Source organism: Bubalus bubalis, chromosome 19 (genome assembly GCF_019923935.1).
Source record: "Bubalus bubalis isolate 160015118507 breed Murrah chromosome 19, NDDB_SH_1, whole genome shotgun sequence".
Lineage (NCBI taxonomy): Eukaryota > Metazoa > Chordata > Mammalia > Artiodactyla > Bovidae > Bubalus > Bubalus bubalis.
Window position 1 is genome coordinate 31,048,951 of NC_059175.1, and position 24,938 is coordinate 31,073,888.

Sequence of the window (24,938 nt, forward strand, 5' to 3'; positions counted from 1 at the left end):
CTTTCATGTAATTCCAGAAAGGTTCTAACCAAAACTGAGTAGTGGATTGTGCATCAAAGCATTCAGCCAGTTTAAGAACAGCAGCCAACTTCTGACCACCATGAGGGCTAGACCTTTACTTATCATCCTAAGAAAGAAGTCCGGATGTAATCACTTTACATATCAGACCTCTGCGTTGTCTCTTTGTACCTTCTTGTTAAGTATTCTGGCCTCCACTTGGACCACTTGCCATCATCTTCACCTGCTTCACCTGGACTGTTTTGGGGGATTTTTTTGGTGAGGGGGGTTGATTTTTTTGGCCGCACCACAAGGCATGAGGGATCTTAGTTCCCTGACCAATGATCAAACTCTGCAGTGGAAGCGTGACACTTTAACCACTGGACAGCCAGGGAAGTTCCACCTGGTCTGTTTTTAAAGTAATATACTATATACTAGATTATATACTATATACTACATAGTTATATACTAGATTTCTAGTATATATCCTAGTAGATATATACATATATCTACTAGATATATATACTATATACTAAACATGTGTGTGTGCTAAGTCACTTCAGTCATGTCTGACTCTGTGTGACCCTATGGACTGCAGCCTGCCAGGCTCCTCTGTCCATAGGATTCTTCAGGCAAGAATACTAGAGTGGGTTGCCATGCCCTCCTCCAGAGGATCTTCCCAGCCCAGGGACTGAACTGGCATCTCTTAAGTCCACCTACATTGGCAGGTGGGTTCTTTACCACTTGCGCCACCTGGGAAGCTATATACTAGGTATACTATGCTATATACTAGATAAATATATCTACTAGTATATATACTAGAATCTAGCATATAACCATTCAGTGTATATATATATATATTATATAGTATATAATCCAGTATATAATTTATATAATATACGAGATAGATATATAGAGACACTATATACACACTAGCATATATACTAGAGTTCTCAAAGCTGCTATTGTCTTTTTTCATTTTTTCCAGATTTCTTTTGTGTGAGAGCTCTGGATTGATATTACAAAGTACGTAAAAGCAGGAAGCACCAAGTAGACCTATACCCCCCAAAGTGAACTCTGCAGATAGATGACAATATTTAAGGTCCTGTTTCCTATACTTTACCAAAGTGCTTATACTGCCATTTACGACATGTGGCCTTGAAGGTCACAGCATAATCTATTCTTTCACTTAGCCACCCTGACCTCTTATCTCCTGCTCCTCTCTGCTCTAAATATAGATTAAAGAAACTGCAGCCTTTCCCCCTGCCAAATACTCTGACTACACCACCTACTATTTACTGTCCTCTTGACCCAAAATTTGGCAAAAAGTGAGAAAACCAAGTCCTTCCCAAGCCAAAATGTCACAATCACTGGGAAGTTGAGAGCTTGCTAAATGGTATCACGAAGTTTTAAAAAACTAGTAATAAGTCACCCAAATCCCTTTAAGAATTCAAGTTAGAAAGTAAAAAACAGAAAGGAAAAAAAAAAAAAACCTTAGAACTTCCAGAAATGTCAAAAATTCTTTTTTTCCCAAGTAATCTTAAGCAACTTTGAGGCACCACCACATATTACACGTGACACAAAAGTCATCACTGTGACATTAACAGAGAACAAAAATTTTTAAATAACTGTATATATCCTTGCCTTTAATTAATTCACACTATGAAGAAACATTAAAAGTTTAACCTACCTTAGCTGGAGGAACTTTTCCAGCAGCTGTGATCTGACCAGTAAAAAACCGTCCAAAATGATTTGCTGCTAGTACAACAGCCTTGTAACTTAGGAAAATAGACAAATAAGTGGATAAATAAGTCTATAAAATTAAAGAATTTAAGCTTATATTATCAAAATTATTAGAGAATAACAACTAAAATTTATAGAGTAAGTACTATCTGTCAAAAACAGCTCTAGGTACTGCATATATACTTACTCCTTTGATCTTCACAACAACCCTATGGATAAATATAACTATAATCTTCATTTTATAGGTGAGGAAATTGAGGCATGGAGAGACAAAGAGACTTGACCAAGGTCCCTCAGCTATTAAATGGCAGAGCCAGACGTCTGACCCTAGCATCCTGCCTGCAGAGACACATTCTTACCCATGATGCTCTCTGACTTCATGATGACCATTACAGAAAATTAGCTCGGATAAAATGAGAGAAGCAAAGGGAAGACAAGAAAATGCTAACAACAGTTTGCTTTGGCAGCTAGGACTACAGTTACTTTATCATCCAAATTTTCTTTGATGACTGTGTAGCATTTATATAATATGGGGAAAAAATCTTTAAAATTAAAAAATGAGGTTGGCTATCTGTTATACATAACAAAATCCCAACCTCATAACCAAAAACACTTCCCCTGATCCCCAATGGTTGGAACTGTCATATTTTGAGACAGCACGATCTCAATTCGAATCTGAGTTCTATCACTAACTAGTTTTGTGACCTTGGGCAAATTTTTTTAATTCTCTAATCCTTGGTTTCCTCATCTCTAAACTGGGGACAATAAGGATCTCTTAGAGTTGCTGTAAGGACTGAATAAGATAATCCAGTAAAGCCCTTACCATAAAGCATCACGATAAGTGCCTGGCAAGTATGTTTTTAACTAAAGAAACACTCTATACATCGAAAACTAGCAATTTATACCAAGTTTTCTTTACTGGGTATTTTTATTACATTAAATTACCTATTACATTAATTTCATTTTCATATTATTTTATACTTAAAAGGTACTTTTGCACACTCAGTAACAAACACTCTACCTTATCATTATAATGCAAAGATTATAATCATAATGCAAGCATTATGATGATAAGATCCACCTACTAGCTGACAAAAAAACCTTTATCTGGTCATATTTTTGTAAAAAAATTTTATAATAGTTAATGCAAAAGCATATAATAGTTACTACTATTACTTATAGCAAGAAAAAATATTTTAATGATATTACTTGTTAGTTCTGAATCCAAGTGATAAAAAGTTCCAGAGAGCAAAGATGATAAAGACTCAAAGGCCACTGGAAGAAATTAATTTTGATTAAAAGACTCAGTTGCTATATTGGGGGAAAAAAAACAAAAACGAGATAGAGTACACAGGAAATGTATAAGAAAACGTTGGTAGTGGGGAAAAGTGATAAAAGTGGGCCTGTTTTGAAGGAGAGCAAAAAGGCTCAGATGAACACAGTCAACTAGGAGGAGCATGTTGTCACAGTAACACGCCTATGTGTGTGAGTTAGATAATGATTTATCACATATTGTACGGTAAGTATACTAGACGATTCATCTCTAACTATGCCTTTTGCATATATCAGCTCAGGACATAAGACAGTGATTCTTTAAAACTGTGTCCCTGGATCTCCAAAAGCTCACACTTCAGCCAACTATTAGAGCATCGCGGATGGGAAGGAAAACAGAGACACAGTGTTTCTGGATACCCTTCTGTCCCTTAATTCAACTGAAGTGAAGTGTTAGTCGTTCAGTCATGTCCGACTCTTTGCGACCCCGTAGACTATAGCCCTCCAGGCTCCTCTGTCCATGGGATTCACCAGTCAAGAATACTGCAGAGGGTTGCCATTTCCCTCTCCAGGGGAATCTTCCTGACCCAGGGATCAACCCCAGGTCTCCTGAATTGCAGGCAGATTCTTTTACTGTCTGAGCCACCAAGAAAGCATTAATTCAACTAAGGCCACTTGAATTATTGGATTTGTCTATATTCCCTCATGTTTCATTTGCTCAAAAGATTCTGCAGCTGAAAACCACTGATCTAGAGCTACTGACTGGGATAACCTTTCGTACATGTGCAAAGCAACACCATCCTTAAAACTTCACATTGTTCATTTCCTACATAAAGGTTTCCCTGATGGCTCAGATTGTAAAGAATCTGACTGCAATGCAGGAAACTGGGGTTCAATCCCTGGGTCAGGAAGATCTGCTGGAGAAGGGAGTATCTACTCACTCCATTATTCTTGCCCGGAAAATTCCATGGACAGAGGAACCTGGCAGACTACAGGCCATTCAGGCACAACTGAATGACTCTTTCTTTCCTATATAAAATTTTAAGTTCCACACTGCATAAGCTGTTTCAGAAACTAAATAAATGTGACAAAAGTTTACTTTGTCCCTCTGCATTAATTCACATCACAAAAAAATCTTCAAACCAACCATCTGTTGGTTGCTGTACATAAGGAACCTTGGTTCCTTACATAAGGAAACAAAATGTGTTCTATTTGTCATTTTTGTTTACTGCATCTCTTTCACATCAAAAATGAACAGCTGGAATCCAGAGAAGAATCTGTGGCACATTTGATATGCTACATCTAAGATATGAAACCTAAGAAAACTTTCGGCTCCTGGGTCAGCTGTAAAAGTCTTTATTCAGGTTATCTTTCTTCCTGCATCATTTTATTTTTAAATTTTTTTCATTTGCTGGTGCCTCACTCATATTAGCAAGTTGCCACTATTAATCATTTTCTGCTTAAAATCTAATTCGTTTCTTAGATAAGCTGATTTCATAAACATCATCTGATTTCCAGATTTTTCCCACTCTCCAGGCAGAGTCAGCAATATACTGCACTTACATAGTTATGCCTATCCCTGCTCTATGGCAGGCATAGGCACACATGACTGTTACTCAGTCAGAGACACATTCCTCTGAGCTGAATGGGTCCTAGAATTCTTCTCAACACAGCAGTCCTGGCAACAGACGGGGAATGCATTCAGGCCGGCAGGCAAATGAAGTTTATTGCCATCTTGGCCATGGTTAGCCTTCAGTTATCATGGGTTTTGACCTAAGATGAAACTTCCTCAAGTGCAGACATTTTCCCTATTTATTAAATAATTTATAAATTTCCCTAGGCAAAATCTAATTAAAGTGCTAAATCTATCAATATGTATATATTAGATGGGACCATATGAAACTGCTAATGCTCTACCATTTTTGACCCTATGACAACAGTAATTTATGTCAACTAAACTTAGTCTGGTAATAATTTCACAATATATACAGATATCAAATCATTGTATAAATTTTAAGGTGGAAACAATGTTCTATGACAATTACACCACAATAAAATTGTAATTTCAACTAATATATACATAGATACACACACACATACACACATGAAATACAGTATATCACCATTAAAGTACAAATAAGTTCCAAAGGAAAAAAATTGGAACATTATGTATTCAGAAATCAGAAGTACTTTTTAAGCATAGATTCAGAAGCCTCATAATTAGTAAACTAAAATAAGACTTTCTACATTGCACCCTTTCTCATTCTATATAAATAACAGTCTTTAAAACAGTACTAGACTTAGGTGAATTTTAAACCATTTGTCCTAAATTGTTATCACTACCCTTGCTATTGACTTTGGTAAAATATGAGTTTACTACATTAAAGCTTTTGGATAATTACAAATTGCTAAGACTATGGTTTACTTACCATGCAGTTTTTCATGAAAACAGATATTGAGAAAAATAAGCACACATTTCAAAACAAAAGTCATTTCCTTTGGTACAAAGAAATACTACTTCCCTTCTGCCCATGAAGATTAAAAAGTAATGTACAATAGCATGCAAAGTGAATAGCCATTTCCTACTGATGACCGTGGAACATGAATCTTAAAAGTAACTGAAGTACACTCTCGGAAGGCTGCAATCTCCTAGCCACTACAAGTAAAATCATTGTACGAGAGAAGAGCTGTAGTGAGCACGTTTCTGTAGCACCACTGTGCTTTTGTTCAACTGGAAAACAATCAACCTACCCAGCAATGTTGGCCATGGAGCTTAGCGCATCATATCCCTGAGCAATTGTGACTCTTGGAACCTGGTCCATTGCCAGAACTGTCGTCTTCCTTTTGGACAGTTTATTTAGCAAGTCTGGATTTTGGGCTGGGTAAATAAAACTGATCAGTGTACCCGATGTCTTTAAAAGATCAGCTTCATGAATACCTAACGTTGGGTTAAGCATAGGGGCTCGCACCTGGGGAAAAAAAAAAGTCACTGATTAAAAATGTAAATACCTTTATCTTATTTTTAAGTAAACATGACAACTAAAATAATATGCCATTATTGAAATAACACTCCAGAAATAATCTCTCATGAAAAAATTTCTTCCTCAATTCCTAAACAAAATAAAGCACATAGAAATTTATGCCACTGATTATCTGACTGAACTTATGACCTAGTCTTGAGTAACAAGCACACATACCTGGAAATAGTGTCAGGACAGGTTTGACAATGACAGGTAGAGGAATTAAAAAAAACAACAATCTGTTTTTTGGGGGAAACAGGTTCTACAGCAAATCTGTTGTCCCAAAATCCACTATTCTGGTAAAATTAAGAAACATTAGAATAAACAGACAGTAAGCTTTTGTTGAATGTTCAAAGATTCAATTTTTGTTAATTTGCAAGCATAAACATTTGGAGTGGTTAGAAGTTAAGAACATCATAAACTAAAATCTTCATGTGTATAGATTTATGTCACCTTCAAGTTCCAGAAAAATCTACAGATGGACACAACTCAAACCAGTAGCCTTGCTGAGTTGGGTTTAAGCAAAAAGCTGCAACGTACTGTTACGTTGAATCAAGTCAATGAACACACACCATACATGCCGAAAGTTTCAACTGTCTACTTTTTCAAGCCAAATTTTTAAAACTTCCAATTATAAAAGTGTTTTAAAATGTGTTTTACATCCCTGTTCAAAGTCAACCTTCAATTCAAGTATATCATTTCATTAGCTCCCAATCTGCAACAGCAGTGCTCTTAGGCTAGAAAGCACAGAACAAACACAGCTCTGGGACTTCTGTTTTAAAAGGAAACGAAACACAAACACTGGGTCAATACTTTCATTTAACAGCATTTCATCTCAATTTACCTATGAAACACCTTTATCTGTCATTCCCATTTCAGTTGTTGCTGTGGTGATGCGTGTGATTTTAGGCTCTGGACTTTAATTAAGACTCTCTGACAAGGTCTATTTTTTTCCTCAGTGAGAATCTATAATATAGATTTAATAAACATTAGAGGACAACTTTGAATTCTCCTGGCCCCTATCAAATGCTTAGCTGAAACTGCTGACATCTGAGTGAGTGAAGCCAACAGAATGTTTCCCTGAAGATGCTTTTTGGGGGAACGAATTCCTCAGAATATTAACAGGCTTGACTCAGAAGAGAGACCCTAGGTCAAGTAGTTTATTACTACAAATATAAAATTATTTAAGTTTTCATATTACAGGATTCCTCAGTGTCTTTAACATGGTTCATATACGTTGTGAATCTACAGGAAACACATAGCATTTCTAAAGCTTATGTGCACCCTAGTAACCTCTTTTTGTGGGGTATCTGAAAAGGTTTTTGATCCCTAAAACATACATTAGAATGGTTTATACTTATTTTTCGATTTTCCCCTAAGCTTTTATTATACTGTTATCTCAAGTATCAGTATACCTAAATGCTTAAACACTTAAATTACTATTTATTTCCATATCATAAATTTGTTATTAATTTTCTATAGAAAAAGTTTTGTGTCTCCTGCAAAAAACACTATGTAAGATCCTAACAAGTTTATTCAGTTGACTATATGTAAAAAAGCCTATGTATTGATTCCCCTTTAGAAATTAATGTAGGAAAAAAGCTGGTCTATCCTAGAAAAGTGAGACTATTTTAACCTGATAAACATGCTTATTTAATCCATACCTCACTACTTGCCTTGGTTGCGTGTTAAGACATTTCAGTCGTGTCTGACTCTTTGCGACCATATGGACTATAGCGCAGCAGGCTCCTCTGTCCACAGGGATTCTCCAGGCAAGAATACTGGAATGGGTTGCCATGCCCTCCTCCAAGGGATCTTCCTGATGTAGGGACTGAACCTGCATCTTCTGCGACTCCTGCATTGCACGCAGATTCTTTACCACTGAGCCACCCTGCCCCCCCTGCCTTGGTTACAGAAGACTTAAGATTTAAGTTACTGTTCAGCTCATCTATGTTATACTCTTGATACAGTTTCCCTTTCTCTACATGATTTTTCACTTCAGATTTTATCTGTAAAGTTCTTTAGCATATAGCTATTACACATTACCTTAAGACCTTTTATTAAAGTAGGTAAGTCTATTCTAAGTCCAACATTACTTTTTCCAGAATAGTCCTGCCCTCTGGAAATAATACTTACATCAGTTAAATCACTGACCTACGATCCTTCAAGATATCAGAATACCACTGTGCATTCAGTCCAAGGAGTTCTTTGCCTCTTACTATTCTAGTAGGAGTTAAATACTCACCCCAGAGAAGGCAATGGCATCCCACTCCAGTACGCTTGCCTGGAAAATCCCATGGACAGAGGAGCCTGGTAGGCTGCAGTCCATGGGGTCGCTAGAGTCGGACACGACTGAGCGACTTCACTTTCACTTTTCACTTTCATGCACTGGAGAAGGAAATGGCAACTCACTCCAGTGTTGTTGCCTGAAGAATCCCAGGGACGGGGAAGCCTGGTGGGCTGCCGTCTATGAGGTCGCACAGAGTTGGACACAACTGAAGCGACTTAGCAGCAGCAGCAGCAAATACTCACCCAGGGGTACTGTGGACATATAGGAACCATATGGTACGAATGTTACCTAGCCAATAAAAAGGAAATTCCACACAGCAAATGTAAGAAAGAAGATCATTTCTTCTTTTCTCGTGCTTAAATATAGTAATATAGTTCACATTGCCTCATAAAAGTTCTGAGTTCCCTGGTGGCTCAGACAGTCAAGAATCTGCCTACAATGTGGGAGACCCAGGTTTGATCCCTGGGTTGGGAAGATCCCCTGGAGGAGGGCATGACAACCTACTCCAGTATTTTTGCCTAGAGAATTCCAGGGACAGAGGAGCCTGGTAGGCTACAGCCCACGGGGTCACAAAGAGTCGGACATGACTGAGTGACCAACACTTTCACTTTCATAAAAGTTCTACTGAAACGTGAAGAATAGTCACAACTTGCAATCGTTTCTTCGAGGAAAAAAGCATCATTTGAAAGTATGAAAACTATAACAAAAGAGAAGGTACTTTAATCTTTGTACAAGAAGTAATCTTTCTACAAGAAGATTTAGAAAAGTCAGCAAGCCATAAATGGAAGGGGGAAAGGAATAATTACTTTGACCACCAAATCAGAAGCCAGCACTTCCTTCGCCCCTTGGATCTGGGCACCTGCTGCTCTGTAGTGATCATCTGAGAACTTGGAAGCTTCACCTGCACCAGATTCCACAACAACATTAAACCCCTGCTTGACCAAGGCCTGAACGCCAGCAGGAGACAATGCCACTCGCTTCTCATTTTGGAAAATCTCTTTGGGGACCCCAACAGTTAGTTGCTTGTATGGAATTCCTACAACAAAGACAAAAAAAAAATTTGGTAAGAAACACCACCAAAATTCAAAGTTTTAATAATGCAGTTCAGAAAATGGAAATGGGAAATTTGTTCAAAATACACTACATGCACAAGCTGCTGTTCAAAGTGATGTTCCTGATTCATAATCATAATTTTTTAACTTTTTTTGATAGATGATGGGAAATTCTTACACCTACTCTCCTGAAAAAAAATATTTAACCAAATGGCTTTCTTCGAGGCATATAACTAGCTAGCTTAGCTTATTCTTAGGGGAAAAATGGGTTGAAAGGCCACTCAACAAACTAACTCCACTCATCAAACTAAACCTCTGTGGTTTATGGCCCCCTTCCTTATCTTTAAGGAAGACGGAAGTAACTGTTGCTCAGTCACTCAGTCGTGTCTTGACTCTGCGACACCATGGTCTGCAGCACACCATACATCCCTAACCTTCAACATCTCCCAGAGCTTGCTCAAACTCATATCCATTGAGTCAGTGATGCCATCCAACCATCTCATCATCTGTCATCCCCTTCTCCTCCTGCCTTCAATCTTTCTCAGAGTCAGGGTCTTTTCCAATGAGTCGGCTCTTTGCATCAGGTGGCCAAAGTACTGGAGTTTCAGCTTCAGCATCAGTCCTTCCAATGAATATTCAGGGTTGATTTCATCCAAGATTGACTGGTTTGATCTCCTTGCTATCCAAGAGACTCTCAAGAGTCTTCTCCAGCACCACAGTGCGAAGGTAACAATTCTTCGGCACTCAGCCCTTTTTATTGCCCAGCTCTCACATCCATATATGACTACTGGAAAAACCATAGCTTTGACTACATGGATCTTTGTAGGCAAACTAATGCCTTTGCTTTTTAATACACTATCTAGGTTTGTCATTGCTTTTCTTCCAAGGAGCAAGTGTCATTTAATTTCATGGTTGCAGTCACCATCCACAATGATTTTAGAGCCCAAGAAAATAAAGTCTGTCACTGTTTCCATTGTTTCCCCATCTATTTGTCATGAAGTGATGGGACCAGATGCCATGATCTTTATTTTCTGAATGTTGTTTTAAGCCAGCTTTTCACTTTCCTCTCTCACTTTCATTAAGAAGCTCTTTAATTCCTCTTCACTTTCTGCCATAAGGGTGGTGTCATCTGCCTATCTGAGGTTATTAATATTTCTCCCCACAATCCTGATTCCAGTTTGTGCATCATCTATTCTTGGTCACAACTGATTAGACCAGGGGATCAGCAGCTGGGTTAAAGATAACAGTCTACAAACCAGACAGAAGGAAAACCAGTAGTGCATGAGACAACTTATAGAGGAACTCGGCCCTGTGGATACTCCATGTTGGCCAATGACTATTCAACCCAATCAGGATCTCTCAGAGAGAAACGGGACATGAGACCCACCAAAAAGGACCAGGAGAGTAGAATGACGCAGCAACTATTTGTAAACAGAGCCACAAGGTAATCGAAGGGAGAGGGTCAGCAGCCACAGCAGTAGAAACGCTGGTAGTGGGCATGCAGATGGAAAAGAGGAGTGACGACAATGACATCCAGAATAACAGCCCACTTCTCCAAGAAGGAGGAGAACGGTTCCCCGTGCTCCATACTTCCCAAAAATCCATACACCAAAAATAAAACCTCATCACAAAATATAACCTGCTGTGATTCTGTTCCCTGCAACACAGAAGAACCCGTATAACACAGTTAAATTATTTATCCCTGAAGAAGGAAATGGCAACTCACTCCAGTATTCTTGCCTGGAACATCTCACCTTCAGAGAAAACTGGCATGCTGCAGTCCACGTAGTTGCAAAGAGTTGGACACAACTTAGCAACTGAACAGCAACAAATTATTTATATACAGTTCAGACCAGCCTTAGCTAAAATACACTAGTTTTTTTTTTCTGTTGTTTTACTCAATATATGGGCATGATCTTTTTAATGAAGAGCATCTGCTTCTGTATGTCTTATTAAAGTCTAGAAAACTTACTCTAGCAATCTAAACTTTAAATATATATAATAAAAAGGTAAATCAAAATATCTCTACAGAGTAACTTATTAAGTGAAACTTTACAGAGACTAAATCAACCTAAAAATAGCTGCATTTGGACATACAGTCTTAGATCTCATACTATTTAAGCAGTAATAATTGATAGTAAGCCAAAGGCAAACACATGCTGAATCTTCCTCTCTACTTAAAAGAGAGGAAAATAACTGAAAGATAGCAAATATTTTGGATTAAGGTGAAAAATTAATTATATAAACTTATCTAGAGTTCACTCATTGGACAACCTCAAATTCTCTAGGTCCTACATATCATATGCCAAGGAAGTTACCAAAGACAGATGAAGTCACATCAAAAGGATTTAGGAATCAACCTGGAAGGGCTTCCACTGGCCAGATATGAGACAATTTGAGCATCAAAAAGGAAAATAATTTATTTCAAATGTCATAAAATACATATAAAGATATTAAAATCCATGCATTCATTATAATAAATATTTCAAAATTCAAAAATATTCAAAAAATAAATATTTGCTAAAAGCTTCTCAACTTTGGAGAAAGTAATATGTGGTGAGATGAATAACAGTCTCCCAAATATATCCATGTCTTAATCCTCAGAATCAGTGAATATGTTCCAGTACATGGCAAAGGAGAATTATGGTAACAGATGGAATTAAGGTTGTTAATCAACTGACCTTGAAACAGGGAGAATATTCTAAATTATGTGGGTGGGCTCAATATATCACATGGATCCTTAAATGTGAAAGAAGGGAGCAGAAGAGTCAGAGTCAAAGAAAAATTTGGAGATGCTATCCTGCTGGCTTTGAAGACAGAGAAACAGGCTATGAGCCAAGGAACGTAGACAGTCTCCAGAAACTGGAAAAGGCAAGGAGACAGATTCTCCCCTAGAGCCTCTGGAAGGAATGCGTCCTGCTGACAACCAGTGAGAACCATCTCAGGCTTTGGCGTCCAGAAGTATAAGATAATAAAATAAATGTGTCATGTGAAGCTGGTTTGTAATCACCTAATACAGCAGAAGTAGAAAATGAATACATAAGAGAACCAACTGATGAGCAAAACTAGTAAATACTGAACATTGATCAAACATCTACCCACCTTTTCCATACAACCTCAGAGTAACTAAATTCAGTTGGCCCTCCTTATCCACGGACTTCCCAGGTGGAACTAGTGGTCAAGAACCCACCTACCAATGCAGGAGGGTCAGACATGACTGAAGTGACTTAGCATGCATGCACTCTGTATCCACAGATTCAACCAAATGCAGATCAAAAGTATTAAAAATAAATTCCGTAAGTTCTGAAAAGCAAACTTAGATTTTTTACATTGTATTGCGGCACTAGTGGTAAAGAACCCGCCTGCCAATGCAAGAGACATAAGAGCTGCGGGTTCCATCCCTAGGTCAGGAAGATCACCTGAAGGAAGGCATGGCAACCCACTCCAGTATTCTTGCCCGGAGAATCCCATGAACAAAGGAGCTTGGCGGGCTACAGTCCATAGGGTCACACAGAGTCTGACACGACTGAAGTGACTTAACACACACAGGCATCATGAGTAACCTAAGAAAAAAAGTGAAGTCGCTCAATCGTGTCCAACTCTTTGCGATCCCATGGACTGTAGCCTACCATGCTCCTCCGTCCATGGGATTATCCAGGCAAGAGTACTGGAGTGGGTTGCCATTTCTTTCTCCAGAGGATCTTCCCAACCCAGGGATGGAACCTGGGTCTCCCGCATTGTAGACAGACACTTTACCATATGAGCCACCAGGAAAGTCAACCTAAAGATGATTTAACCTAAAGATAAGTAACGTAAACATGATTTAAAGTATACAGGAGGATCTGTGTAGGTTATATGCAAATACTACACCATTTTATATGAGGAACTTGAGCATCCAAAGATTCTGGTATTCACGGGAGGTCTGGAACCAATCCCCCATGGATACTAAGGGATGACTGTAACATAAGGAAAGTTTTTTTAATAGAAAAATTCTAGCTAATAAATGAAGATAAAATGATAGGATATTAAAGCTACTGATAAAATCACATATTTAGTTAACAATCAATTAAACCGCTGCTAGCGCCTCTGAGTGAAAAATCGATGGGAACTTCACAAAAGATAGATCACACTGACAACATCTAAACTCACTGATCAATCCTCCTGATGTAATACAACAGATAGTGCACAACATCACCTATGAAGTACACTAGCTGAAAAAGGCAAACCTGAGTCAGAGCAAGCCTTGAGATCTAGCTAAATATTACAGAAAATACAAGAAACCTAGTTAAATAATACTAAGGGAATAATGTGGGAAATTCTACAGGACAACTAAATTCTTCAACAAATAAAAAGAAAAGAGAGAAGAGGAACGTACAGACTGAAAGAGACCTAAGAGACAAGCAAGTAAATACAACACATGGACTCTGTTTGGATCATAATTTGAACTAGGCATCTGTTTAAAAAAAATTTTGAGAAAATATTAAAACTGACTGAAATTACTTTTCGAGCTTTTCAATGTGTTAATGAAATTGTGGCTACATTAAGGAATAAACAGAATCCTCATCTTTTAGAAATTAAAAAAATAATTATCTAGGAAATAGTCAAGAACAGAAATTAAGCAAACAAAAAAAGCCTTACTCATAATTGATAATAGAGATCTTGAAGTACACGCTTTCACTTACAAGGACAATTCCCATGTACTCAGTGTAGTTACTGACTTTTGCTTTATACACTTTCTTATCACACTGGATAATCTGGCCTTCCAGAACACTTAATCTGAAGATAAGGCTGAGGGCTCTTAGGGGCAGGTACCCTGCCAATAGTGACTTGTCACGTGAGAATAAGAAAAGAGGCTATGAAATCTACCAAAGGCAGACATAAGAACTGAAAACACTCAGCAATTTAGGCATGCTTAATGCACAAACGGTCCTTCAAACAAAAAGAGAATCATTCTATATGGCAAAGACTTCTGATACCTCCCAAATATCCATGCTGTTCCTCCCCTAAAAATAACAGAATGCTATTTTTATTTAAGTATGTTGCCAGCTAGAATAAAAGGCTAAATGTCCAAGTCTCCCTTAAAGCAACATATTGCCACCTGAGTTCTGGCCAATGAGGTATATAGACAGAGTGCTAGAAAGGTCTTTGGGCAAGATACTTAAAGGGATCTGACACAGCTTAGAAGGTTCCCCTTTTAGCCTCTCCTCCTTTTGGCTTGCACCACAAAACAGAAGCATGTGGGAGTCCTAGCAGAGAAAGCCTGTAGGCCACTGGAAGACTTCAGCTATTACTCTGTGTGAGCTAGGAAGCTGGTGGCAAATTCTGAACAGAAGGGTAACATGATCTTTCATTTTTAAAAGATCATTCTCATTGTCTTGTACAGAACAGACTGTTGGCAGGGACAGAGGTAAAGGGCACAGAGACCACTTAGAAGACTAATGTAATAGTCCAGGTGACAGGTGATGGAGGCTTGGACCAGGATTGTAAAAGTGGTGATGGTGAGAAAATAACAGATTCAAGATACGATGTAGAGCTGATCTATACCGATCAGAAGCATTGGGAATGACTCTAAGGTTTCTGCCCTGAGCAACTGAGATGAAGCTGCCACTTACTAAATCCAGAAACATTAATGCAGATCAATCAATCTGTTTAGTTCCTAATTCTTAAGCATCATTAAGCCATGTATGGTATGACTCCCCAATACCAACTAGGAAAGAGGAAGAGCTACTAGGAGAAATGGTTACTATGACCAATGGTTTCCTGGGTATAAACTCAATTTATTTAACATTTTTCTTTTTCTATTGTATATTCTTCTCTGTTAGCACTGACAGCCAAGAACTTCCGTATATGGAAAATGTAAGAAGGCACGCATTTGGTTTCTTACTCAAAATGATCACTCACAAGCACTAGGCTATAAAACTGCGTGGTTTATCCATCATCAGATCTATTGTTTCTATGACTCAAAGTGAGACTTTACCTGGTTTTACAGGGGCACTACACCACAGTATCCGATGAGTATGAAATGTTCGTAAAAAATTCTTCTTCCCTGGTAGAACCTTACAGGACCCCAAACTGCTGAGGAAAGGGCATGAACAGCCAGTCAGCACCGTTTTCAGTAGGTTCGCCATGTTCACAGAAGTTCCCGATTTTCTGGATCCCCAATTTCCTTAAAGGTAAATCACTAAAGGAAAGAAAGCAAAAATGTATGTGCTGAGAATAAAATACTTTGCCTTTTGGACATCAAAAACCTTTTTTTAAAAAAAGCAAATTGAGAGAGGTTGGAAAATAACAGTTAAACATGGGCATCTACAAAGAATTTACTTGCCAAGTCCTTTACTTAAAGAAGATGCTTCAAAAGGTTGTTTCCAATTCAGGTATTTAAAACTTGGAATCTGTTTTCCCACTTAAAATTGTAGTTATAAACTCATTATTCAATTCCAAGCTAGGTCACATAAGTCTAAGTGATCTTTAATGTAGCTGGAAAGTTAAGAAAAGTTGCTATAAAGTCCCGTCACATCATATATGAAAGTTATCATCTCAGTTTGTCCAGCAAAAACTGCACAAAATCAAAATTCCCCTTAGCTTTCCTTAGACTGTCCAAATAGTACAGTAGTACTTGTTTGGCCACTATACAATACAGAAAACCCCACCATCCTTTTCAGCGCAGCAGGCTATACATCCTGAGAGACATACACACCCCCACCCCAAACCCAGCGTGACTGAGTGAGATTCATGTTTGCCAGGCGTACATCTCAAGAAAATTTAACACGCACAAAATACAACTCCAATTTTTAAAAAAAGAAAAAAATTCCATAGTTAACTTTATCACATAGGTTTGTGCTTGCATATGTGGGCGTAACTAGGAATTCTGTGAGTGGTTCTCACCACTTGAGGCCCGTTTTTGCCAGCTCTAAATGAGCTAGGTGAAATGGCACTGACCTTTACTGTTTTGGAGATTTCAGTGGCTATTTTCTCCAACCTCCCTGGCAGATCCCAGGGAGTACACAGAAGGCTCTCCCACCATCCCCCTGATTCCCAATGCTCTTTCCTTCAAAAATGTGAAGGAACTCTTCTCAGTCAACCACAGTTAACTCCACTTACTATGCCTTTAGGCTCTGCCCCATGGTGCGGGCCCTTTTGGGACCCAGCACCCAAACCCAGCAGCCTCCAAAAACATACTTCCAGCCTCTAGAGGAAGAAGGGTCTAACTCATTTTTCATGTCATAACTACTGCCACAAGTCCTTGAAGCCACTTCCTGCAAATACCAGAAAGCAACACTGGGAATAGAAATGCTCAATCCAGGTAGTGCTTATTCTTGATGCTTTTAATTCAATAAACATACGGAGGGCTGAGTCTCAGAGGCACAGCCATTAGGAGCATCTGTAGAATTAAACTGGAATCGGTTACAGACCTGGAGATAAGAAAAGTCAACAAGCAATAACAGAGAAAGCAGAGTAACACAAGTCCAAAGTTCTTTGAGGCATCAAAGAAGATCATATCCTCCTACAGGGCTAAGAAAAGGAAGGAAAAGGCACTTGAGAAGGACAGAATACTATGAACAAAGCTAAGGAAAAGGGAGCATGTAAGATGTGTCCAGGCATGCAACCAAAAATGTGAATAATTCTTTACATGCTGATAGAAGATTTTATATTTTCAGAGTATTTCCATATATGTCATTTCATCTCAGTTTTTCTAAAGCATCCCTGAATCAATAAATACCCTCCTCGTTCATTCAGAGGTCACTTCTAGAGTTATTCATGGCTGAGAATGGAGAACAAACAAGTTCAAAATTCAGCCACCCACTGAAAACATCACTGAATCTACGCCAAGAACTGAGGGAGATCCAAAGATATACAAAAGATAATTCCTGTCGAAAGGGAAATTTTTTTCCTACCACTACCAAGGACCTAGTCCTAGCCCAATCTCCTCATTTACCCTAGTTTCTCTTCCTGGATCATCTCAGCTCCCCAACAACCACCATTCTCACTGGTCAGGCTTACCCAGACCTCATCAGCAAAATAACAAAGCTAGTTATAATGCAGCCCGGGTATTGTCTAAACCTGCTACTCACTCGCTGTTTGGCTTGAATTTCTCAGCACCTCAGTCTGCTCTTCTATAAAAGGAGTGCAGGAAATCTCCCTTGAAGGGCACAGTCAGGCTCTAGAAGTTTTATCATTAGATGGAGATTTTGCAATGCTCTAAAGCTGAAGTCCTGTTTCATGGCCTGGAGTCTGCAAAATTTGCCCTGTCTACTTAAAAAATTTTAATTTGATGTTGAACAGAGCCCTGGCATCAGACATCAACATAGCCAAGGCCTTCAGAGACCATGTGCTCCCCCAGATTCTACTTGATTCAAGTTATGAGCATATAAGACAGTTGATAAGGAAGTAGTTTAGTGTCAAGAAAATGTCACTAAGCCTAAATCAAATAAAAATGACCCTGAAAGGTTTTCAGAGAATATCTAGACCATTTTATCACAGCCGAGTACTTGTTTACAGCAAAGACAGTAGAGGTGACCCTTGAACAACAGAGTTTGAACTTCATGGGTCTGCTCCTAGGCGGCTATTTTTCAATAGTAAATATCAATAGTACAATATACACAGTGTGCAGTTAGCTAAATCCTCAGATGGGGAGGAACTGCAGACACAGAGAGCTGTTATTCAAGAGCCGTTATCTTAATTGTCACATCTTCCCCTAACTTCACTTGAAAGCTCTCTGCTATTTTATTATCCATGTGCTTCTATGGCTATTAAGAAATGGACAGCAACTTTACAACTGAAAATTGGGGCATTCACACCACCAATTAATGTAAGTCATTTTGGTATCTCCCCTAATAGAAAATCTTTGGAGGCAAGAAGCTGAGAGAGGATAACATAGAGGCTAAGAGTGTAAACTCTTAGTTGGAAGCCCCACCTGCAACGCATTAGCTGTGTCACCTTGGCAAGTCACTGAACTTCTCTGTATCTGATTTCATCACCTTTAAAATGGGGAAAATAATAACAGGACCTTGTAGGGTCACTGTGAGGATTAAAAGGACACAGTATCTTTACTGCTATCAGTATTCACTTTAGTATTACCTCTGGCCCAGTGCCTTGCACAAAATAGAGGAAATCAGCAAGTATTGTTTGATTGAGTGAATGTGTAACTAGAGTTAGATAACCTGAAGCCTGGGGTTCTATGAATATATTCTCCAAGGGCTTTCAGGAAATTTCCTTTAAAAATTAAAGGCTATGTAGCTTTGTGGAAAAGTGATTCCATCAGCAGAGGTAAGCAGCCTGAGCACACTTGCTGATAAGAAAGCAATTCTAAACTGCCAATTCAATTTTTTTTTAATTTTTAAACAGCCACAGTTTGCAGAAGAAGAGGGAAACATTTTAAATAAAAGCACACAACCCTCACTGTTCCGAATACATCCTGTCCTACAAGACTCCTTACAGATTCCTTAAGGACTTCCCTGCACCAGAGGGCGAATAAAGGGCACCTGAAACTGTAATAAACAAGTCACGCTTTTAAAAGCGAGACATGCCAACCAAGGACACAATACCCTACCAAAGCTTAGACTAGCAGGCAGTGTGACCTCGCTCAAACCCACAGGTTCAAGCTCCTCCCTCGGGAACTAAACTGCCACCCGGCCAATATCTGCCAGGGACCGCTATTTATAACCTTCCTCTGAAGCCGATTGGTGGAGATCGGCGGCATAATAGTCATTCCGCCTCCGGAGTTCGAATCAGCTCAGCCCCACTACACAATCTTTCCCCCATCGCCAGCCCAGACCCCACTCTAAGCCCAGTACAGCCTCGCCCAGACCAACACCAGCCTGCCCCACCCCACCCCCAATACACTTAAAACTTTCAACACCACCACCTGTGTCTCCAGCCGGTCACCCACCCCAAATTCTCTCCGGGTTCAAGCAGTTTCGGGGCGTCCAGGTGCCACCTCTCTGGATGCACCACTTATCGAAAGTCCTCTATGACCTCCCACCCTCCTTCCATCCTTTAAGCTGAAAGGACCCCGTAGAACTCCAGCCCCATTCCCCCAAAGCTCCAAAATCTGCATCTGAACAGCTGACACTTCGTTCCCTGCCCTCTGCGGCGAAAACCCAGTTCTCGAATCCACCACCCCCGACTCGCTTCCCAGTCACCGCAGCTTGAGACCAGAAAGAGGGCCCTCGAGGCCCGGCCCCAGGCTCCAGGGTGCACCCGGCGCCCCGGTCACTGCCGACCCCGCCCCCAGCTACTCCTTGACAGGTCTCCTTCCCACCTCGGGGACCTCGACCTTCCGTACCAGCCCCACGCCCCTTCCCCAGCTGCGCCCCAGGAGCGTTCCCGGGCTGCCAGCTCATTGACGCTCACCTTGGCGGGGAGGCCAGGAGTCCACGGGCCGCGAGGGGACGCCGCGCTGGCAGACCCGGGCTGCAGCCCCGCGGCGCCAGCAACCCGGAAGAACAGCCCCAACCCCGTTGCTGCGGAGACCACGTGACCGCGGCGCAGCCCCCACCCCGGTTCCCCGTCCTCCCCCCCTCCCCCCCTTCCCCTCCTCGCCAGGCCCTTCCCGCCCGGCCCCCTCCACCAGCCCGCCTGCCCGTCAGCCCGCCCACCCTCTCTTCAAATGAGAAAGCGACTGCACGAAATGCCCCTTAGAGCGCAAAGACCAGTTACCCCAAGGAACCCTTGCCTCTTCTCCCGGGGCTGCCAAAACCTTCTTTGTCTCGGGCTCGACCTGCTGCTCCTCGGCCCCGCCTCCGTGCGATCCCTCCGCCCGTCCTTGTCAATCAAACCTGGAGCCCAGCGCGGGCGCTGAATTTGCCAACCGCCACTTTTGTCTTCTCCTGGAGAGCCAGGAACAAAGTGGGACTGCCTGTAGTGTCCCACCAGAGCAAATAAAGTAATAGAACTCCACTTTTGTTACCTGGCTTCCCTCTAGCTCTCTAGGAAAAATCAGAACTTCTGAAACATAAGACCAAAAAGAAAGTGAGATGCGGCCAGGAGGTGGTGACGGGCGGGAATGGGAGCGTTGTTTTTAATTCCGGATGGAGAGGTGGAGTTAAATGCTTCCGAAACGATGTCAAGGCCCGAAAATTAACACACATCTAAGGACGGGTCTTCCAACGGCCCGCCCACGGAAAGCCGTGTGCTTCTTTGAGTATTAATAGCCACGGGCTGGAGAGCGCCCTTGGTGGACGTTGTGTCCTGACCAGGCCTAGGCTGGTTTCGGCAAAACTGCTAAACGGCTTTGCAAGGCGATGACTCCTGTTACTTAGTCTGCAGGTGTCTTCTGACTGAAAGTGGGAGGAATAAGATACACATTGGTTCACTTATCCAAAGCTGAATCATCATGAAGTGTCAAGATGGTCACTGCTTTTTCACTTTAATTGAAATATATAAGATGAGTTTAAAAATTACGAAATTCAAAGGCATGAGGCAAGACAGATATTCCATATCCTTAAAAAGAAATAAACTACAGGGAAACCCTTACTTTGCGAACATTTCTTGTGTTTAAGCAATACAGAAGGTCATTCAACTTGAGGACTTCTACTGCATCCAGACAAAGTAAAAACACTGTTCTTGTCCTGGAGGAGTTCACAGACGGGAAAGGACACAGCCCCATGCTTTATAATAATAATGAACCATGATAAGTGCAACCTAGAAACAGGTTCAAGATACTGCAAGTACAGTGAGGTAGGAGTATTTGATAAGGATTAAAAACTAAGCTTCTTTCCCAATAAATGTAAGTCACATTATTATGCTATACTCCTTAAACATATGCAGTACTATATATCAATATGACACAACTGAGCAACTGAGCACACATATGTCAATCATATCAATAAAATGGGAAAAACCTAAGGTTGGCTTAAAACACATGTGTAGGTGGGGGAGTAGAGCAGAGGTTTGCTTCTTTCTCTCTCAAGACTTAGAACAATGGTTGGTTCCCAGCTGGGGAAAATTTTTCCCATAGTGTCTGGAGATCTTTGGTCATCACAACAGGAAAAGGGAGGCAGCTAATGGATAGAGACCAGGGATGCTACTAAACATCCTGTATTACACTAGGTAGCCCCTTACAGCAAAGAATTGCCTGACCCCAAACGTCAATAGTCCTAAGACTGAAAGTGAAAAGTGTTAGTTGTTCAGTTCTATCTGACTCTTTGCGACCCCATGGGCTGCAGCCCATGAGACTTCTCTGTCCATGGGATTTCCCAGGTAAGAATACTGGAGCAGGTTGCCATTTCCTACTCCAGGGGATCTTCCTGACCCAGAGATCCAACCCACATCTCCTGCATCTACCTGAATTGGCAGGCAGATTCTTTACCCCTGAGCTAACTGGGAAGCCACCAAAACACTGCCTCTAGTTAAAACTTGGACAGAGAACAGGTCAAGTTAATATTTTTGTTGTGGTTATTACCTCAAATAGTTATCAGTAGTTTGTTGTTTCAAACTTCCTTATTGTAAATAATTATTAGCAAAGTAAATAACTTCAATGAGCTAATATACTTCATTTATGGGGATTTTTAATAATGCAGACACCAGATTTCAAAGTGACCATCACTAACCTCAGTCTCAGCCCTCTTCTCTCAGGTAGACCAAGCAAGAGTGTGCTTGCAGACTTTCCTGGCAGTCCAGTGGTTAAGACTCTGTGCTTCCAATGCAGGTAGAGCAGGTTTATCCCTGTTCTGGGAACTAACAGCCATCACTAACTAACATATCGCTAACATCGGCAGCCCAAAAGAAAAAAAAGAGTATGTTTGATTGTAGGAAGCAAATAATAACCAACCAAATGAATTTATTCTAATCAACATTAATTGGAAGAGGATACAGGCAAACTGACTTTAAACAGAGAGCACAAAGTTAAATAATTGGCCATTAGTTTTATAAGCATTGAAAATACCAACTAGGACTTCCGTTGTATTACTGGGTTTGATCCCTGGGTTGGGAAGATCCCCTGGAGAAGGGAAAGGCTACCCACTCCAGTATTTTGGCCTGGAGAATTCCACGGACTCTGCAGTCCATGAAGTCGCAAAGAGTCGGACACAACTGAGCAGCTTTCACTTTACTTCACAGTGGATAAAAATCTGTCTGCCAACACAGGGGACATGTGTTCTATCACTGGTCCAGGAGGATCCCACGTACCCCAGATCAACTAAACCCATGAGCCACTATTACCAAGTCCATGCTCTAGACCCCAGGGGTTACAACTACCGAGCACACATGCCACAACTACTGAGCCCACGTGCTGCAACTACTGAAGCCCATGTGCCCAGAACCTGTGCACCACAAGAGAAGCCACCGAAATAAGAAGCCCATGCACCACAACAAAGAGTAGCTCGTGCTCACCGCAACTAGAGAGAGCCCGGGCATATCAACAAAGACCCAGCAGTCAAAAATAAATAAAATAAAACACCAGCTCTGAGCATACTTTTGTTGTCTCCATGCAGTAAGTGCCAATGATAAAAATCTGTGCTTTTTTTGGAAATAGACCTGCCTTATGATCCAGCAATCCCACTGCTGGGCATACACACTGAGGAAACCAGAAGGGAAAGAGACACGTGTACCCCAATGTTCATCGCAGCACTGTTTATAATAGCCAGGACATGGAAGCAACCTAGATGCCCATCAGCAGATGAATGGATAAGAAAGCTGTGGTACATATACACAATGGAGTATTACTCAGCCATTAAAAAGAATACATTTGAATCAGTTCTAATGAGGTGGATGAAACTGGAGCCTATTATACAGAGTGAAGTAAGCCAGAAAGAAAAACACCAATACAGTATACTAACGCATATATATGGAATTTAGAAAGATGGTAACAATAACCCTGTGTATGAGACAGCAAAAGAGACACTGATGCATAGAATAGTCTTATGGACTCTGTGGGAGAGGGAGAGGGTGGGAAGATTTGGGAGAATGGCATTGAAACATGTAAAATATCATGTATGAAATGAGTTGCCAGTCCAGGTTTGATGCACGATACTGGATGCTTGGGGCTGGTGCACTGGGACGACCCAGAGGGATGGAATGGGGAGGGAGGAGGGAGGAGGGTTCAGGATGGGGAACACATGTATACCTGTGGCGGATTCATTTTGATATTTGGCAAAACTAATACAGTTATGTAAAGTTTAAAAATAAAATAAAATTTTAAAAAAAATCTGTGCTTTTTTTAATGAATAACAAAAAATTTGTAGTGGTATTTTGGGGGCCTGGGAAAACGGTGAGGGATAGGAACTGATAAGAGTGAAAGAGGAGAGTGAAAAAGCTGGCTTAAAACAACATTCGAAAAATGAAAATCATGCATCTGGTCCCATTACTTCATGGGAGATAGACGGGGAAACAATAGAAACAGTGGCAGACTTTATTTTGGGGGGCTCCAAAATCACTGCAGATGGTGACTGCAGCCAGGAAATTAAAAGACGCTTGCTCCTTGGAAGAAAAGCTATGACCAACCCAGATAGTATACTAAAAAAGCAGAGACATTACTTTACCAACAAAGGTCTGTCTAGTCAAAGCTTTGGTTTTTCCAGGAGTCATGTATGGATGTGAGAGCTGGACCATAAAAAACGTTGAGCGCTGAAGAATTGATACTTTTGAACTGTGGTGTTGGAGAATACTTGAGAGTCCCTTGGACTACAAGGAGATCAAACCAGTCAACCCTAAAGGAAATCAGTCCTGAATATTCATTGGAAGGACTGATGCTGAAGCTGAAGCTCCAATACTTTGGCCACCTGGTGCGAAGAACTGACTCATTGGAAAACTTACTCATTGATGCTGGGAAAAATTGAAGGCAGGAGATGAAGCGGATGACAGAGGATGAGATGGTTGGATGTCATCACTGACTCGATGGACATGAGTTTTAGCAAGCTCCAGGAGTTGGTGATGGACAGGGAAGCCTGGTGTGCTGCAGTCCATGGGGTCGCAGAGTTGGACACGACTGAGCGACTGAACTGAGGAGCCACATTAGTATCCTAAGGCTGCTGTAACAAATTACTGCAACCTGGGTATCTTAAAATGACAGAAATGTACTCGCACACAGTTCTGGAGGCCAAAAGTCTGAAATCAGAGTGTCAGCAGGGTTGATTCCTCTGGGGGCTCTGAGGGAGAAAATGTCCCATACCTCTCTCCTAGCATGTAGAGAAAGCTTTTGGTTATCGGCAGTCACTTCTGGTTGTCAGCAGTCGCTGGCATTCTTTGGCTTGCAGAGACACTCCAATCTCTGCTTCCTCTTCACATTTCTACCCCTTCTGTGTGTCTCTCTGTGCCCAAATCTCCCTCTCCTTTCCATTATGAAGACATCAGCCAGTGGATTTAAGGTCCTCCCTAAATCCAGAATGAATTCATCTCAAGATCCTTAACTAAAATTAAATCTGCAAAGATGGTATTTTCAAATAAGCGTGATCACAAATTTTGGGGAGACACTGTTCAACCCACTACAGGAGCAGTCTGTGTGTTTAAGGCTACTACAAAGTAAAGTCTTATTGTTTTTAACATGGGTAGATTCACCATTTCTTGAGTTTAAGGTGAAAGTTCAAACTATTTGGGGGAAATCCAGGTAAAAGTTGTTTTTTATTA

The 24,938-nt window shown here is 40.6% G+C and overlaps 1 protein-coding gene across 5 annotated transcripts in view; it reads right to left on the reverse strand.

Annotated features, from left to right (window-relative positions):
* The window catches only part of NNT (nicotinamide nucleotide transhydrogenase), a 93,397-nt gene extending 72,963 nt beyond the window's left edge, over window positions 1-20,434 (reverse strand). Inside the window, exons 1-5 of one of the 5 annotated variants that reach the window (XM_006056202.4) lie at window positions 20,284-20,434; window positions 15,352-15,555; window positions 9,129-9,358; window positions 5,764-5,981; window positions 1,688-1,775 (exon numbers count right to left, since the gene is read on the reverse strand). In XM_006056202.4, coding sequence (XP_006056264.1) covers window positions 1,688-1,775; window positions 5,764-5,981; window positions 9,129-9,358; window positions 15,352-15,502 — 687 coding nt within the window. In that variant the 5' untranslated portion in view covers window positions 15,503-15,555; window positions 20,284-20,434. Of the gene's footprint in view, window positions 1-1,687; window positions 1,776-5,763; window positions 5,982-9,128; window positions 9,359-15,351; window positions 15,556-19,727; window positions 19,885-20,033; window positions 20,259-20,283 lie in introns of those variants that run through there. The other 4 variants (XM_006056201.4, XM_025270541.3, XM_006056200.3 and 1 more) reach the window with 4 other exon arrangements.
* Between the last annotated feature and the right edge of the window lie 4,504 nt (window positions 20,435-24,938).